The 18322-nt window shown below is 48.8% G+C and overlaps 1 protein-coding gene across 3 annotated transcripts in view; it reads right to left on the bottom strand.

The window, feature by feature from the left end:
- The window catches only part of LOC125711958 (cholinesterase-like), a 38154-nt gene that overhangs the window by 12670 nt on the left and 7162 nt on the right, over positions 1-18322 (bottom strand). For 2 of the 3 annotated variants that reach the window (XM_048981455.1, XM_048981457.1), the window contains exon 4: positions 17250-17358. In XM_048981455.1, the coding sequence (XP_048837412.1) occupies positions 17250-17358 (109 nt within the window). Of the gene's footprint in view, positions 1-14748; positions 16994-17249; positions 17359-18322 lie in introns of those variants that run through there. The other variant, XM_048981456.1, reaches the window with a different exon arrangement.

An 18322-nucleotide genomic window follows, 5' to 3' on the forward strand; every position in this document is an offset into this window, starting at 1 on the left:
TCTGAAATTATAATTTATGCATGCAGTGCTCGGTGCAAAACAAAATTCCCTGATTCGCTTTGCCTCTGGACATAATCACTTAAGGTCTTATTTTTGTTCCGTCATCTGAAGGGTAGATGATGTGCCTGCATCATCAATGACACCGTTCAATTACAGGAAAACTTCCAGGTTGTTGTAACATAATAATGAGGAGGGATGTCCTATTTGCTGGAGAAAAGCTGTGAGGGGTCTGACACTGACTGGTCTGTTAGCAGCTAATTACAGAGCCGCTGACCTCCTTAGCTACGTAGGGAAACAGCACGGTAACATCAGGACCCAGGTGTTGGCAGCCAGGAAGCTGAGGTGACCTAAGTTTTTCCTGAGTTAATTTATAAAGCTTCCTTTATTGTCAATCAGTGGATGAGTCAGTTTCCATGGGAACTGCTGAGTGTGAGGCCAAAGGTCTGCTGTCCTCCGGGGCCCAAAGACGCTCTTCCACTCCGGTCAGTGGTCGTCGTTGCTGTTCCCCAGATGCCACATTTTTTGCCATATTTAAAATGTGAATATGCCGCCTGCACTGGGATTATCTCTGAATAAACAATTTACTGACAGGGTAAAGCTGTCCCAGGCTGAGTATTTGTGAAGCTCTTTGTAGTGTCACCATGTGTGCATTGACTGCAAGTTACTCACTTTATGACCAGCATGTGATTTCCAGAGCCCCCTTTCCAGAAAGATCATGCCCCTCCTCCCCCACTGACCATTTGGTTTATTATAAGAAATTTGACCTAATGTCCCATAACACTCTGAACACACGACTATTCACATATGGCTCTCAGAGCAAGAAAGGAGTCGTACAAACTGTGCAAAATTGTACATTTGTACAGCCCATAAACCTAATAGCATGTTTATATTCTACTGAGATGCGCTAAGGAAATTGCATTTTCTCTTTCCTCTTGACAGTTTATGCTAATCTATTTGTCCTTGCCTTTCATTTCAGACTTCCTTCAGGTTAAGAACACCTACTCGATGTAGACTGAACCCTCTCAGTATGAAAGACTTTGCCTGGCCTCGTTATACAATCACTCTGAGGTCACAAATTGTTCATAACCCTAATTAACTCTACCATAGCTCGAGTGTTCAATCGGCCTTATGTTTGGACGTGTTTCTTTTTTTTTTTTACTGACTCTCCATACCATACGGGTACATCGTTCTCCACTATGTCTGTTAGCACATTCCAGGGGATCGTCCATTTGACGCCATTTGCATTCCTGTCCAGGTACCTGACATGGCGAAAGCTGCCAAGGGATGTTCCGGCGAGACAGACGGATGGTGTTTTCCACATGGGCCGGAAGAACATAGAGGTCCTTCTCCGGCAGTAAGGATGGATAATCGCGGCTGCTTCAGCGCTGCGTATGGAAACAGGAGACCATGCGTGTAGCAAGCGCCGTTCAAAAACATTGCTCGTATTTTCCGTGGACGTTCCCAGATCCGAGCCGGACAGTCTTACATTCCAGTCCAAGGATCTGTGGCAGGACTGTATGTTGTTTATTAATTATTTATTCGCTTAGCAGGTGATGCTATCCAACGCTAACTGGCGCCTGGACGCGTTTCAGGAGGAGGGCGCCACCTAGCTGCTCTCAGGCTCTCAGGACCCGCATTCATCTCCCACCAGCCGTCTCCATAAACGGAGAGCAGCTGGCCCTCCCTTCCAGGCGCGTTGAAAGACTTAAAACCTCAAGGTCTGGCTCTCTTTTTAGCCCCCCACCCCCCCCCCCCCCCCCCCAGTACCATTTGTAAGGTCTGAGGTCTAGGAGAACTTCCAGGTCCCCGTCGCTCGATTGCTTTTGACATTTTCCAACTTGCCAGCCTTCATCCATTTAAAGGGTCTGGCAAGATGGGTGTCGGGATCCATCAATGCCACCCTCAGAGACATCATAATAACATCTTTTTCGGGAATGAGCCTTATGAAAGCTTTGGGGAAGCACCCATTTCAGTTTAGTTATGAAGGCGTCTGCCTGCTTCACACAATCCCCGTGTTTCTTTGCATCTAATGTAAGGTGGGATGTCTCATTACCGTCTCCTAATGGCCTCTTGCACTCACTCGCATGGCTGCCTCCTTCCCCGAAGCATTAGAGGCCCGGTACAACTCAACGGGACAAGCGGTAACCCCTGATCCCTCGGCTCTCATGCCGTTTGCCTTCACCACTGAGCAGCACACTGACTTACAGTCCATAACCATGGCCCCAGGTTCATAATGCCCTCCTCGTCCCTCTGGGAGCAGAAGGGTTTCGTCTGTCTGCACTCGGCTGAAGTCGCACTGACTTGTAATTAGATCCTTCAAAGCAGCTGATCAGCGGATGGGGAGGGGGGGGTTGTCAGTGTGGGAAGTACAACAAAACGTGAAGGACAGTCATTCGGTTGCTTGCTATGAGTACGAAGAACCCACACACACATACATCCGGGATGATTCACAGAGGTATTAAACATACACCTCAAGGGCATCGCATTCATAGAGAAACCTCTCTTCACAGCTGCCTGATCTGTATGTCTACAACAGCGTTAACTATGCTGACACTTCCACGGGCAGCACTGTGGCCTCAGGGTTGTGGGTTCAAGTCCCAACCGGCTCTGCAGCTTGTGTGTACTCTCTGTTCGTGTGGGTTTCTATGGGGGGCTCTGGCCTCCGTCAAGTCCAAAGTGGTTTAAATCGCCACTCGCTTGTGCGGGGCCGGTGGGCTTTGCCGCTACGGTGATAGGCCTCAGGCTCACTGCAGCCCTGCACCAGAAAAGCGTTTCTAGGAAATGCATGAAAATGTGACAGTGGCATTTACTCTTGTGGCTTTGTGCTTGACAAGGCTTGAGGATTCATTCAGAAATAATATGTTGCTCAATTAGGTGTCCGATACCGTCTTATCTGACAAAAAAATGGTTCTCTGAGCAGCAGTTTGAGCATCTGACATTGTGTAAGAGCAGAGAGGCCGTGTGTCAGTAGGGAGGAGCCGGCCGTCACAGCAGCGCGCGCTGACGTGGGGAGAGTGGTACGGACACTCGGCTGAGGCTCCATCGGCAGTATGCTAAGTGACAAATGACTCCTGAGAAGGTCCTCCTGAAGGAGGGGTGAGGCAGGCTTTGGGAGACCAAACCATACGTCTGGGTCAACATGGAACCCAGGGAAGCAGCCGCTAATTCACAGTTATCTCACTATTAACTAATGGGGGAGGTTAATGAAGGGTGTCAACAACAGCCGGTAATGATCTTTGACAGCCGGTAATGATGAAGATGATGATGGTGACAATGATTGTGATAATGATGGTGGTGATGATATCTATGGTGATGATGACGATGATGATGATGACAATAACTATGGCGATGATGATAGTGATGGTAATAACTATGGTGATATCGATGATGGTGATGATGAGGTGGTGGTGGTGGTAGTGATGATGGCAATGACGGTGACGATTATTGTGATAATGATGGTGGTGATGATGATGATGATGATGATAACTATGGTGATGATGGTAATGGTGGTGATGATGACATCATAAATGGTGTTAAAGGAAAATGTTTAGTGCTCCGTTTTCACTGTGCGTGTACATCGTCCCTGCTAACACCTCTCTGTGCCATGAGCAGAAGATTAAATACTGGCTGAAAAATCACCTATTGGCCCAGTTATCAAAGGGTCAGAGCGATTACACTGGCTAAACGGACAGGACAGATGTTCATTGGATTTCACGGCTCCCGCTGTTCATAATTGGGATGGATCTGAGGAGACTTTACACCGTCATGGGAATATCATTCCCCATTGAAACATCCGTCATCTTTTCTTCAGGATTGTCTTTGTTTTTCTGTTTTCTAATTCATTACACATGAAGGGAGCGTCACTGTGTGCTCATGAATGGACTGAAAAATGGCGTCACTACCCAGAACCCCCTGCCACTCGTGTCATTTCCTGTAAAGACCCCAGTCACGGTCAGTTGAGACTTTCTGTCTGTTTCCTCTTACATATCATCAGTACAGTAATAAGTGAGAGCAGAACCTGGAGAATGGATAAGAAGAGGTTCACTGTACCTATATTGGCAACAAATATTACCTATATTTACCTATAAATAAATATACAAATTTATAGTCAACCGCTGGATGCCCACAACAGCAAGGCAGTGACACATACAGATGTCACGCTAATGAACTGGAGACTGTGCATGTCAGATCCCGATCACTACCTGCTGTCCTCCTAAGCTTGGGAGCTGTCCTCACTTCAAATCCTGCTCATGCCTCTGTGCGTCTTGTGTTCATGCAGACAGCTCACCGCAGCCTCAGTAAAATCGCAGACAATAACTCGAATGGACTGGAAGTGCCACTCGATTCAGAAAAGCTTGTTGCTTTGGGCCAGGAGCCCGACTCGGCCCTGTCTCTAGGAACATCCGTGGGCCACCTGCGGCCTGCCAGCTTCTGTCACAGCTGACAACCCCTCACAGGGAGCGACAGTGTTCACCAACACTCAACACACGCATGTGTGTGGGCCCCCCGCAGCTACTGCACTGTACATGAAAAAACGCAGTTCTTATTTAGGAGATGCTGAAGTGGCGTGGGGGTACACTACTTAGCACTGTTGTCTCAGGACACTGGAACCAGGGTTGAAGTCTCCACCATGAGTTTGCATGTTCTCCCCATGCCGTCATGGGGTTTCCTCTGGTTGCTCCAGTCCCCCCACCCGCCCCACAGTCCAAGAACATGCTGAGGTTAATTGGAATTGGTGTGTGAGTGAACGGTATGTGACTGTGCCCTGTGATGGGCTGGTGCCCCATCCTGGGTTGTTCCCTGCCTTGCACCCATAGGCTCTGGACCCCCCGATGACACTGAATAGGACCAAGCTGTGACAGCACATGGACGGACGAAGCAGCATGTTCTGCTAACCAGCTAGCTAGCACCGATCTTCTGACTTGCCACCTAGAGAAATAAAGGAAATCAAAAGGGAAGAAGGAAAGTTGGAGCAGTCTCTCCACTGTAAACAAAGAAAAGCCGGATAAGGATGCAACCAACAATACAAAGACAGCCGGGGGGGTCAAAGAGACCCCAAGAAGACCAAACGGATCCCTGCTCAGAAGGAGCTTGTGTATGTATGTGGTGTATGTGGGCAGTCACTGAGTGAGATAAGAGAGCTACAGAGAGCCAGAGAGCTACAACTCGCCACCCCATAATACATCACCCATCTGCTCGCAGCCCAACTGCACGCAGAGAGGCTGCTCTCAGTCGCTGTTGTTGCTAAATGTTTATATCTGATACTCGTAGCTGTGAGCTATACAAATATTTTGGATTTAGTTTTTTTTTTTTTGTTGTCTTTCAACATGATTGAATTAGATCTGTCTAAACGAGACCGCCGGTCGATAGTCGCCAGGGTGAACAGCTCCATAATGCGGGGATTATGTGCTGAATATTTCTCCCGAGTGCTGGCAGTGATTACACAGTGCGGCCGCTCCCATTGAAACAGGCCTAATCGAATTTCACCCCGCCGCTCACGAATGGGAGACAGGTAAAGGACCACGTTCCCTCAACGTTCCCCCGATGCTGTGCAAATCAAGCGTGTCGTATGTGCTTTTCGGCTCATAGAGAGGTAGGGAGTCTTGCGGGGGGATGGGAAGGTGGTGATTAGATTCAGAGGAGCATAAATAAGGGCCGAGTGGTTCTGTTTTCCTCGTCAATGCTGAGCTGTCAGTCGGAGGGTTTCGTTTACTGTCACTAGACTGGGGCAAGAGTTTGCCCCCCCTAGCCCCCCTACACCTACTTTACTGCTGATGCCTAGATCAATTAAGGCAAAATAAATACGAGGCGCTCTACTCAGCTGAGGTCGGACGGCCGTAATTCGCGTCTGGACCCAGAATCGATAGCTAAGAGCTTCGAGGTGAGTGGTAACTGCCGGGCCTCGTCGGGTAGGTAATTACATTTTACCCCCGGTTTAATCTGCACCGCTGCGTGGGAACAAGGTAGGCGGAATGTCGGGGAGGGGTCGCCCCTCCTCGAAAGACAGCCGGATTGCATTGGCGCCTCCCACGTGGGGCCGTCGCAGAGGCTGCAGAACGCTCCAAAGTGGCCTAACAGGAGGTGAATTCCTAACATGAAGTAACGGCATTCTTACAGACAGTGTATATAAACAGCAGGTGCTGGGTGAGATGCCTGGCCTGGTCTGTGTGCTGAGTCATGGTGGGAAATGCCTTTTGGGTAATTAGCTCATTACGGGACTGCTTACAGTAGCTGCGGCTTGTGACAATGGACGAGCAAAGGATTGCTCTAGAGCTTTCACTTTGAGGAAACAGCATCGGTGGCCAAGCCGTGTTGGAACCCCAGGTCAATTTGTCGCTGTTAAATCCCCGTAATTTCACTGGAACTTCACCCATAATTCACCAGAAACTCCACCAGATTCAAGAGTGTTTTTATCTGAATCTGCTCATCCTGCCCTTCTAAGATGAGATAAACTTTATGGATCCCAGGGGAACTTTCTGGTGCATAGAGCAGCGAGGTTGGTGAAGTGCAAGCAAACACAAGACAAAGTGCAAAACAAGGCAAGTACATAAAGTGCAAACAAATTCTAAAAAGTACACAAACAGAACATCCTAAAAAAGCATATTAAGGAAATTAATAAATAAAGCTTCTGTTCAAAATCCATTGTCTCAGAACTCCATCTCTGCTTTGGAAGCGTCCCCAAAGCAGGTCTGACCTGGGCTGTAGGAGGTTTGTAGCTCTTCAGTGGGCGTAGAAATAAGTCAGAGAAAAAGAGGCAGGTGGTGGAGTGCAGCCGAGCAGGGCCAGCTGTCCTGAGAAGCACCATCCCCAGCACCAGCCATCAGTCACACAGAAACATGTGCACGTTCTCAGAGTCGCTGGCTTCTGCCTGTGCGAAGGCCTGCCAGCCGCTAACAGCATTTTGAATCTCTTTTATGGCGGACCTGGGAAATATATTTACGGCGAACGTGTGCTTTTTGCTCGTAACAAATCTAGAGCGTTAAAGGAAGCGCGTGGCGCGCGTTTTATAAAGAGGACGCAGGTTTGTAATAAGCTCTGTTACTCACTCACTCCCTGCATGTCAGATTCCCGCTGTGGCCAATGCCTTTTGAGGGTTGTGATTTTTTTTGGGAACCCAGGGTGTTGGGATTGCTGAGTGTTACAATCTTGGTCTCTTGGTGGGACGGGAGGAATACAAGTCTGTGCTCGTTCCTGCGATAAACTTTTAAAATCCCTGATTAAATATTCCCTCATCACCAGAAAGACGATGCGATGACCGCGGCTCCACTTGTCCTTCCGTTCAGTTCATTTTATTTATTCATAAATTTTTTTTTTTTAAGAATATAGAGCAGCCATCGGGCCGGAACCCTCGGCACTGCCGGGAAGCGGCTCGGCGTTTTGCACATAACGCATCTCATAAACATCCATTTGGCCCACGGCGTGACGTGAAGCCAAAGCGATTGGATTGCGGTCCCCCCGGTGAGTGAGTCTGGCGTTTCCTGATTACACGCGTCCCGCACGCTCCATCCTGCTTACCGAGCTGTCAGCGGCGGGGGGGGCCTCCTATCAGGACCCGGCCCTGTCGGTTTGGACTCCGGGCTGCACCGGTTTATTCCCAATCACCCCACGCCACACATCAGCCTGCTGAACCCACTTTGCTCCAAATGTGTCAGGCGAGCCGACTGGCCTCTGAAAATGGCCATCTTTCCTGCGCCTGAATTACCGTGTAAATTTTTCACTGCTGGGTGGCAGCTTTGAGGGCTACATGTTGGGGGCTCAGCTGCTGGGCGACAAGAGGCTCTCAGACCCCAGTATAAGCTATGAACCCTCCTGACGTCAGAGACAGTTCCAGGATTTTTTTAAGGCGGGGGGTCATAATTCATATAGAAGGGCCTTCAATATTATTAGACAATTATATGTTTTGAATCGGAGACTGACAGGGGAGGGGGCACTCCGGGGGCCAATCAGCTTTCAGCCCTGATCAGTGCTCCTGTGTCCTCGCCCCCCGCATACACACCTGCCTGAGATCCTGTCAGCAGATGGGTTAAAAGCCGCCGTGAGCTTGCAGTCGGCGTGTCTTTATGTGTTTAAACACACTTCCGTTTGACCGCCGACTGAAACCCGATGTTGTTTTTCCATTTCTTGCTGGCACTGATCGATGGCTTGGCAGATGGAATCCGTCGAGGGTGAGATGAATGGACACCCATGCTTCAGGGGTCAGCGCGATTTTAATGAAAGGCGTTGGGGAGGAGAAACAGAACGAAAGGCCGCTAAACGGGCGGTTCGAGTCGCCGTCGGCCACCACGCCTCCGTCTGACTTACAAGGCTCAGCTGTTACCCCGGCGAGTTTCCTTTACTGGGATTAAGGAACAGGGTTATAGCGCCATAACAATCCAATCATTAATCAGCATGATACTGGAACCTGAGTGAAATATAAATAATCCAACACCACGGAGACAAAGCCACTCTCCAGTGGACACCTGCGTCTGCTCCACATGGCGGCGAGAGGGACACGGCAGATTCTGCTGTCCCTCACTCTAGGGCACCGGTTGGATCCGTAATAAAAGAGTCACCGGCAGAGACACCTCTCGGAAAACCACGGGATAACTGCCACTTTCCAGCGGTTTACAGATAAATATCGAATGCCACTGAAAGCCCATTATGGAGTAGGACTGTAATTTGACCTGTGAATGATGTTATGTTAGCCTGGGCAGAACCTTTGCTGATATTTATGTACGACAGAGACACAGGCGTCTGTAAAACATTGTTTGGTGGCGATGCTGTGAAAGCACTGATGTATGTGGGATCATGGTCCGTCGCCACAGCCAAGAGCAGAAGGTGTGGATGCTGGAAGAGGGGGGGTAAAGGAGGTGAATAGAAGGGTTCAGGGAGTCTTACTCATACTTAAACTGAGAAGTGACCTCTCCATTGAATATCAGCTCATAACCTGCCCACTCCAGCGCCTGCTACAGACCACAGACCCACCCCCCCCCTCCCCGGCGCCTTCTATAGACCATAGGCCTGCCATGCCGCCTGCTATAGACCACAGGCCCGCCCTGCCACCAGCTACAGACCACAGGCCCTGTCCGCCCTCTGCTACAGACCACAGCCCCAACCTGCCACAGACCACAGCCCAGTCAGTTGTCCCACTACAGACCACAGGCCTGCCGCACCGCATGCTACAGACCACAGGCCCTGTCCGCCCTTTGCTACAGACCACAGGCCCAACCTGCCACAGACCACAGTCCAGTCAGTTGTCCCACTACAGACCAGAGGCTATGCCCACTGCCCTCTACAGACCACAGACCTGGCCCGCTGCCCACTACAAATCACAGACACGGCCTGTTATACTGCTACAGACTATAGGTCATGCCCAATGCCCCGCTACAGACCACAAGCCGTGCCCACCGCCCCCTGCAGAGGACTGATCCAGCCAGCTGTCCCACTACAAACCACAAGCCATGCCCACAACCCCCGCCGGCCCACTTCTCATCTGCTTAATGATACACAGCAGGATCCAGAAAAGGCAGCTGTGGAGTGAGATGGGGGGGGGGCAAGGAGGAGGGCAAGACGGAGTGCGAGGGAGGGAGTAAGGCGAGACATGGGCCCCTGATATTGGTGCAGTGGCTGGATCAGATTGATTTCTGCTGAATTCTGGGTTTTCTCCCCAGACGCCCATGAGAGCTCAGCGACTCTCCTGATGCTTCAGTGCAGCTGCATTTCGGAGGGGGGGGGGGTCTTCTGTATCCATGTCATATGTATCTTTCTTTGTAGGGACTCTCCATTTATTTCTCTGGCCATAACCCTGATCCCAACATGATATACAACCTTAACTCCTACCCATTACCTACTTTAACCATAAGTCATTTCTGGGGTTTTTACTTTTTTGATCGCATTCAGATTTTTATAAAATTGAGTTTATCATTGCGGTGACCAAAAAAACTTCTCCACAAGGTCAAAATAACAGGTTTTTGCCACATTGTGGATACTAAATGTTCCCACAATGTCAGGATAACCTTGGGCATTGTCTTCTAATACACACAAACACGCACTTGTGATCTGCGGCGTCTGAGATTCTATCCCTCCTTCCGTCTTGTAGGTCACATGACCTTGGTGTGGATACTGCAGACTTCTTCCCACAACAGTAAATATAATGTGACCTTCCAAGTCATACTTAATCAAATTTCTTTCACCGAAAATGAAATTAAAATAGATTTATTTTAGGGGGGAGTGTTTTTTTAGCGATTACATTAATGTTGCCAGGCAAGGGGGAACATACCCCCCCCCCGCCCTTCAATCAATAGGAGGCCATTAAAATTCCACCATAATAGGAAAGGAAGATCAGAACCCTTCTATACGGAGCTCTCAGGACTGGGGATTGCATCAGCGAGCCGACACCATCCTCCAAGGAGCCCGGAAGAGTCTGGATGGGCCCGGTCCATTTCATTTCTGTGGACGTCTCCAGTTTGATTCAGCCTTTTAAATGTTAAACAGGCCCATTACAGTTAACCCACCTCCCCCCACCACCACTTAATAGGCTGCCAGACGCTCCATCCTTGAGAAAAGTATGTTAGTACAGGGGATTGTTTTAACAGGAGTGCTCAGCGCTGCGTGGTGAGAATTGCAAGATTTTGATGTCTCAACATATGTAAGCTGATTATACCCTGGCTTCCCTCTCACTGCCAGGAGTGGGGGGAGATTAATGCCTCACTGTAGTGTCCCCCACCTGAACACTTACCTAAGAGGAGTGAGATAGAGATCTCCGCAGACAAAGGAGGTCTGACGGTTCCTGCTCGATGGCCGGACATGTGCGATACTCATACCTGATTCTCAGGTATCTATCTGGGCGCTAATGCCACAGAGCTCCTTAAACGGTGTGAGACCGGCCTTCTGCGTTCAGATTTCAACGAATGTTTGTTAGTAGTGCCCTTGTCGGCGTGGATGCCCATCTATAGCTAGTTTTCCTCTGTGTACTTTACAGCTCTGAGCCCCCTGCTTCTGTTTTGCTCTGCAGACATGCCTGCTAACCATTCCGGTTTTCTTTTCACACTGCTGCCGTGACATCACAGAATGAAGTCACTCTGCAGCGCCCAGCAGCCGATGAATAAACATGAAGCGCAAGCTGACGTTCCTTTTATAGGCAGGGGAGGCGCTGTGTGCGGCTGGTGTCTCTGAGCCCGGAAAGAGCCGTGACATTGAACGCACACACAAACACCCGCACGCACGTACAGCCAGGCAGATACCGAGAGGGCGAGCAGCGGCATTTTACCTTGATGCAAGAGGCCTGATTTGCAGGCTTTTTAAAAGTGACGATTGCCCCATTCTCATATGCCACTCGCCGGTAAACCCTTCTGCTGCCAGGTGGGGGCGGTCTCCGGGGGGTACTTAGTCTCATGAGGTGCAGTTCCCGCTCTGACAGCCCACCTACTTACCAGTAAGCTGCAGAGCAGGTACTGACAACTGCATTTTTCATGTCTAGTGGTGTTGGAATATGGGGTGGGGGGGTTGACCATAACTCTATGTTGCTCCATTTCCCCCTCCCATCACTGCACCCTGACTAATCTCCGACACAGTGCTCTGACACTTCCTGTTTCATTTCATTTTGAAGACGGTCACATGATCAGACATCCTTGGTCAATCATGACACAGCGCAGCCAGGACCGTGTCCAAGGGGCTCTCAAAAGATCTCTGTAAATCAATTCAAATTCACCTTCGATTCAGAGCCGGCTCCGGAAAAGCCTCCTAGTCCACCTGGATTTAATCTCACATCAAAGACTCTTTCACGGACGAATCAAAGACTGCCACATTCAAGACCCCTAATCTTCATCTCGCCTCCCCGATTACGGCAGTTCAAGAAATGGCATGGCCGACCTTTTCGGCATCAGCGCTGCCAACTCGGCTGGCTTATTTCCACTGGGTGACAGCAGAGACAAGGGCGACATAAAGCTGGAGGAAGATGTATGATAAACAGGGATTTTATGTTAATACTGAAAGAAAGAAATCTGATCTGTGTGTGATCTACGTGTGTGTGATCTACGTGTGTGTGATCTACGTGTGTGTGATCTACGTGTGTGTGAGGGTTTCTCTTTGTGTGTTTTAATCTACTGCCCCAAACACTGCGAAACTGCGCTATGCACACAAACGTGTCTTGAAGAAGTTGCCTCCCAAAAAAAAAAAAAGTTAGAAAGTTATAAAATCTACCTTCAGTCGTTTTAATAAACGCCAGTCGCTCTGTTTCCCTCTCCAGTGTAAAGAAAATCCGTCCGGCTTTAAAATTCAAACCAGCACTTTTTTCATGACTCTCCTGTCTATTTTGAATGGTTCTGCCCCACTGGGAGAAGTTTGAAAGACTGCCTTTTGTGGCCAGAAGACATACTTTGGACCCCTCCAAGCCCTCCCCAGTGGGAGCACCAGGCAGGGATCACCCGATTTCAAACTGTGATGCTGAAGTCATTGTGGGACACCTACTCAGATCGTCCTCTAGGATTGCCGCACAGAAATGCAGAATCGGGTCCCTGCATAAAAATGGAACCTCCCAACTTATCGAAGCGAAGCCACCCCTCGTGTGCACAATGGTACAACCAGAAGAGGTCAGGCATGGGGAGCAGGAAGTGATGTCATTCAAACTATAGGAGGGGTCCTGTTCGAAAAGATCTCTCAAAGGATGAGGTAGATCCCATGTGGGTAGCTGGATGGGGGTGGGGGGAGGGGGTCAGAGACATGGCCTGTGGTTTGTGCCAAGTGGGTGGGTGACGTTGGCAGGAATGGTGAATAATCTCTGCCGTTCATGGGGCTTCCGCAGGAGAGCTGGAGGTTTGAGAACATTGTGATGCCAGAGGGTAAAAACTGTAGCGTGATGTGCTGAAAACAGACAACGTCCTCTGCCCTGCTGGAGAGGCATGGCTATACATAACCAGCTCGCGCCTCCTCTGTGGTGTGTGACTCAGTGGCCGAGGCCTCTGTGCCTGTGATTGGAGGGTCGCTGGGCTGAATCCTGTGCTCAGCAGTGTAGCCACATCTTCGCTGGGCCCTTGGCCAAGCTCCTTAGTTAACGCCCCGGAAAATTGCTGCAGGGGTGCTGGATGGATGGCCGACCCTCTATTTGTGTGTATGTCTTAAGAAGAAGAGCATGATGGGAAATGCCAGAACGAGCACATTAAATTGCACCTGTTCAAACAGCAAAGAAAGCTTCATTTCCCGTGGCTTCTTGCCTCGGCTTCAGACCAGCGAGGGAGATGCTGACCCGGTTCAATCGGGGCGATGATTTGTTTAGCAGCGATCCTCCCGAACACGCTGCTAAGTGTCCTGCAAGAGCTACAGCATCTGAATTAGCAATGGAGGCCGATGGTGCACCGACAGCATTAAGCCCCATGGTGGGACCGGCCCCTGATCCCCAAGCCTCGCTCATCTTCCGCGGCAGATAAATCGGCAGTCGATTAGGCCCAGGCCGGGTACAGAGTGGATCGCGTCCGTCCGGAGATTAACTCCCGGCTAATTCGATGGATGGCGAGTGCTGAGAGCGCCGGCAGAGCGTGTCGACAGACGGAGGCGCGTGGCCCAATTCGGCAGGACACGGAGCGTGACACCGGAGCGTTAAATCGGGCCTCAGGAGGGTGAGAGTCCGGTGCAGGAGAGGATCTGTGTTAACGGCAGCAGAATAGGAGGCTAATGCATTCAGCAAGCACTGACAGAGCTTCTCAACATGCCATTAAATCGGCGGCCATCGTCATTACCGCACTCTCATTCTTAATAACACTGAAGAACTTTCTGAGGTCGGCAATTTTAGGATAGTGTTTAATGCTAAGCAAGAACAAGAATGATGTTTTAAGCATTATAATGAAACCGGTGGAAATACCTGATGCTAATTGGGTCGTTTCAGATAAATACACAAGAATGAACTATTTCAGGTAAGGACAAATGAAAACTTGAAAGAATGAGACCCAAGTAGCCATGTGCTGACTGTCCACAAGGTGGGCAGGGCTTTTGACCCTGTACTCACTGAAGAGGGCTGGGCTTCGTAACGCATCCTGATTGGGCAAGGCTTCTGGCCATTTCCTGATTGGGTAGGAGGAGGGCGGGGCTTCTGGCCATGTGCTGACTGTCCACAAGGTGGGCAGGGCTTTTGACCCTGTACTCACTGAAGAGGGATGGGCTTCGGAACGCATCCTGATTGGGCAAGGCTTCTGGCCATATGCTGACTGGGTAGGCGGAGGGTGGGGCTTCTGGCCATTTCCTGATTGGGTAGGAGGAGGGCGGGGCTTCTGGCCATGTGCTGACTAGGCAGGTTCAGGGCAGCAGCCTTCCCACATTTGCCCGGCTAGCCGCCATTCATCCCTACAACTGCAATCAGTGTTAAGGGCCAGCTGGATTTCATTACAGAGTTTCTCTGGCCATGGGGCTGGTGATCAATCACCGCAGGAGCGTGAAGTCAGTTAAACCCAGGTCTGCGCTACCGCCCGGGCCCCTCCAGCTTGCTGTTTCCTTATACAGCTAACAGGGGGCAGGACATGGCGGCGCACCTCAGCGCCCCCTAAAAAGTGCCAAGATCACTTTACCTCCACAGCTCTTTCAGAAAGGTCAGGGAGGAAGCGCGTCCCAGCGATTAGCTTACAAACGAGCAGGCCTGGCATTTCAAAGATTGGCCTCCGTCCTGTTAATAAATAAACGAAAAGCCCGACCAACCATCTCCAAACTGGATTTTCATAGAATGCATCACCGTATTGGGGGGGGGGGGATCATGCCAGCTATAGATGTAAAACCAAAGGGGAATTTCACCTTTAAAAAATTTATTGCTCCATATAACATTCCACCATTTTACAGCATGTTAATGGATCCCGTAGTGCCACACTTATCCCACAAATACACACTTACATATCAAATCCTGAGACACACACGTGGGTGTCACACATCGACACACAGGGAAAGAGGGTCTGTAACAGAGGTCAGCTTTGCGGTTCACGAAGCTCTTCAAGAGATGTTATTTTTTTATATCCTTGACAGGCAATGAAGAGGCAAACCGCACCCAAAGAAGCACATACCGCATAATCCCAACGGGGCAGTAATGAACAAAATAAACAGGTTACACTGCAGTCATTAGAAGGGCAGCCCTTGACCTGAACACAGAAAGGGCAGCCGGTTGGATTTGGCTTCGCGACTCATGACAAAGGCAGCCTACTGTGGATGGGACATGGGGGGGGGGGCACTCATATTCCATATAAACTTGACTCAATCTGTGTGACTTTACACAGCAGGGAGGGAGAAGTGTAGTGATTTTTAAAGGCAGGGTGCATCTGGCCCTCTGGTGCAGGCCATGAAAGACAGGGTGACCAGCCCCCCCCCCCCCCCCCCCCCAGCAACTCAGCAGTCAATTAGAGTGTCTCACCGATATGCCCAATCATCACCCTCTAATAAAATTAAGTAATTACCCGCAATTATCGCATTACAGCCTCCCTTACAAGGTACAAAAGGAGGGGACTGATTCAATTTCTACTACATTCCATTCTCTTATCGCTGCAGAATTACTGCAGCTACATTCCGGAACCTGTTGCTATGGCGGCTGGTCTGTCCTGTTAGTATTCCCCCCCTTTCCCTTCAGAACAAAGAGGAATGAAGGATTATCCAGCGCGGATGTGTATGTACCGCAAGAAACATGAAAAATTATATTCATTAACTCCCTCAAACAACTTTTGTACTCTGATACTTGTAGAATCAGAGACTCGGTTTCACAATAATTATATGAAAAAGTTTCATGCTCAACAACGTGTCCAGGTTTATAAAAATATAAGACTGTGCTGATTTAAATGAAAAAGCATTTTGGCAAATCAACAGATGATTAAAGGTGAATCATTCAAAGGACTGATTAAATGAAACAGGCCAGAGAGGTCAGCTAATTGAGTAAATCTTGAAGATGTGTTGTAGGGTTATGACGGATTCATAGGAGTGCCTTAAAAAAGGAATAAATGTAAAGGAATAAGAAAATAAATGTTGAGTAGGAAAGTAAAATGAATTCAAAATATAAATAAAAAATATATGAATGCTTTTCTTTATTACTTTCTCCATATTGACTTTGTTTATCCTGTATTGCTTTGGTCTTTTCCCTGCGGTGCTCGCTTTTACTCAAAGGGCCAAGCTGTCGGTTAACTGGTTTTGCACAGGCCTTCCCGCCCAGGCTGAGTGGTCAGCAGCGGGCATGGGCATGCGGGCATGGGCATGACATCACAGTAGGCGGGATATACTCTGGTAATACCCGCCGAGTTTGTGGCAGCCTTAGTGTTCAGCTTGAATGCCATAAATGATTGTGAATGATTTTACAATGGGAAAGAGCTGTTATGCGATTGATTGTACAAAACAATTTGACAAGAAATCTTTTTACAGACTGCTGGGTCACTACAATCCGCAGCAACAACTGGAAACTTCTGTCGGGCTTTTGGGTAATATCATACCTTAAGTTCTAAACTGTCTTGATTACTCATCAATTACATATTTTGCATAATTCATGGTCCACTGGTCCTTTGGGAAGTTGGATGAATCCCTGTTAAGTCCAACTGCCTTTAATTTAAGCAAGTAATCATTTGTGTCTCAGTTTCCCTGACTACAAATCAGCCATGTTGCAGCATGTTTTGCTAGTCAGTCTGTTTGAGGGGGCGTGTTCCAGCAGGAAGGCCCCGCCCAAAGCCAGTTGATTGACAGCTTGGCCCTTTGGGGAAAAAGCAAAATCAAAACAGAAGAAGCGAAAAGAAAAGCATTTTTTAAAATTATTTTATTTTAATCTGTATTTATTTTACTTTCTTACTCAACATTTTCTCACTCTTTTATAGAATCCTATGATTCCCTAGTTTAGCACAATAGTTTGATACCGCGGTAATACTTTTCCAATCCGATCTCTTCCATTTGCATAGAAATACATCATCTAAGGCAGTGTCTCTCACCGCAGCCTTCAGGGACCCCCAGACGGTCCACATTCCTGCTCAATCCCAGGGCTGAGAAATGCTGATTTCAGGCAGTCTGTAGAAAACTGGTCATTTACAATACATGTGAATCTCATTAACAGTTAAATAAAATACTACTCTTCCTGCTGTGATGTTTGAGAACCATAATACCCAAACATCACCGGGTGGGGGGGGGTAGTTACTGTGTATTGTTTAAGCCTGAGAGCTAGTGGTCTGTCTACCGGGCTCAAGAAGGTGCAGCAGGTGCGCGCACACACACACACACACACGCACACACACACACACTCGCGTGCACACAGGCAACATCAAGGCTCCTCACACCTCTGCTTCTGGGCCGTGTAATCACCGAATCGGATCTTCCAACTCCGCATGAACGAGGCCCAGCGCTGAAACTCTTTCTTCCACTGCTGTTCCACCTCATTCACAGATGCTGAGGAGAGCAACGACAAGACGACGATCAGCGGGAGTACAGCCAGGTTTCCTGCCCCCCCCTTTAGCTGTGCCTGCAGCTCCTCCCCCACCTGACACCCACTATGCCACCATCTACCCTGAGCCAGCACCCCAGCCCCCCCTGGCTCCGTTCCACATCTATCTGGGACCGCGGTTCCCTTGCTGTCTCTGCAGGCATCTGCAGGTCCTCGTCACCAGCGGTCTCCATAGTGGGTCTGAGTCTTTACATTTATTTTTATCCGGCACTTTGGGTTAAATATTAGATTGCTTAGCAACAGGTTTTCATTGTTCCTCTTCTGGGGAGGGGTCGACTTCCCATGTTAGAGATGGCCGTTCTTTTCTCAGCAAAGGTCACACATATTGGTGGCTTTGCTTATTGTACAAGCTTGTTATTTTGGATTTTGGCATAAATCCCTACACAACTACAGAGGTAAACATTAAAAGAAGAAAAAATGCATTCTATACACTTCACACTACACACGCCGCTATTATTACACACTGTTTACACAATCTATTCTCCTTAGAAGTCCCTCCACATGCATTTCACTTAAATGCCAATTAATTTCAAATGTTAATAAAATTTTTTGAAAATTCAGCCTTTAAGGGTTTTAAAATCCGTCAAAATTCTTCCTCTTTCATATTCTAGCAGTTTTTTTTACTTCTTATAGCCAAGCAGTAGAAGGATGAACAGTGAAGGTCCCTGGGATGAAACTTATATGCATGTAAAACGTAAAATAAACTGAGGCCAGGGATCATGTTTGCATAATTAGCTCCGAGAACAAGGCTGAATGTTATTCATCTTTTAATAATATTAAATATTTTTCTGATGTGCTGACTGACTGACTTGCCCACTCCCAGTCTCCCCACCCCCCCACCACACACACACACAGACACACACACACACACGCACGCAAGCGCACAGCCCACACGCCAATGTCAGCTCC

The sequence above is a fragment of the Brienomyrus brachyistius genome, chromosome 17, assembly GCF_023856365.1.
Source record: "Brienomyrus brachyistius isolate T26 chromosome 17, BBRACH_0.4, whole genome shotgun sequence".
Classification (NCBI taxonomy): Eukaryota; Metazoa; Chordata; class Actinopteri; order Osteoglossiformes; family Mormyridae; genus Brienomyrus; species Brienomyrus brachyistius.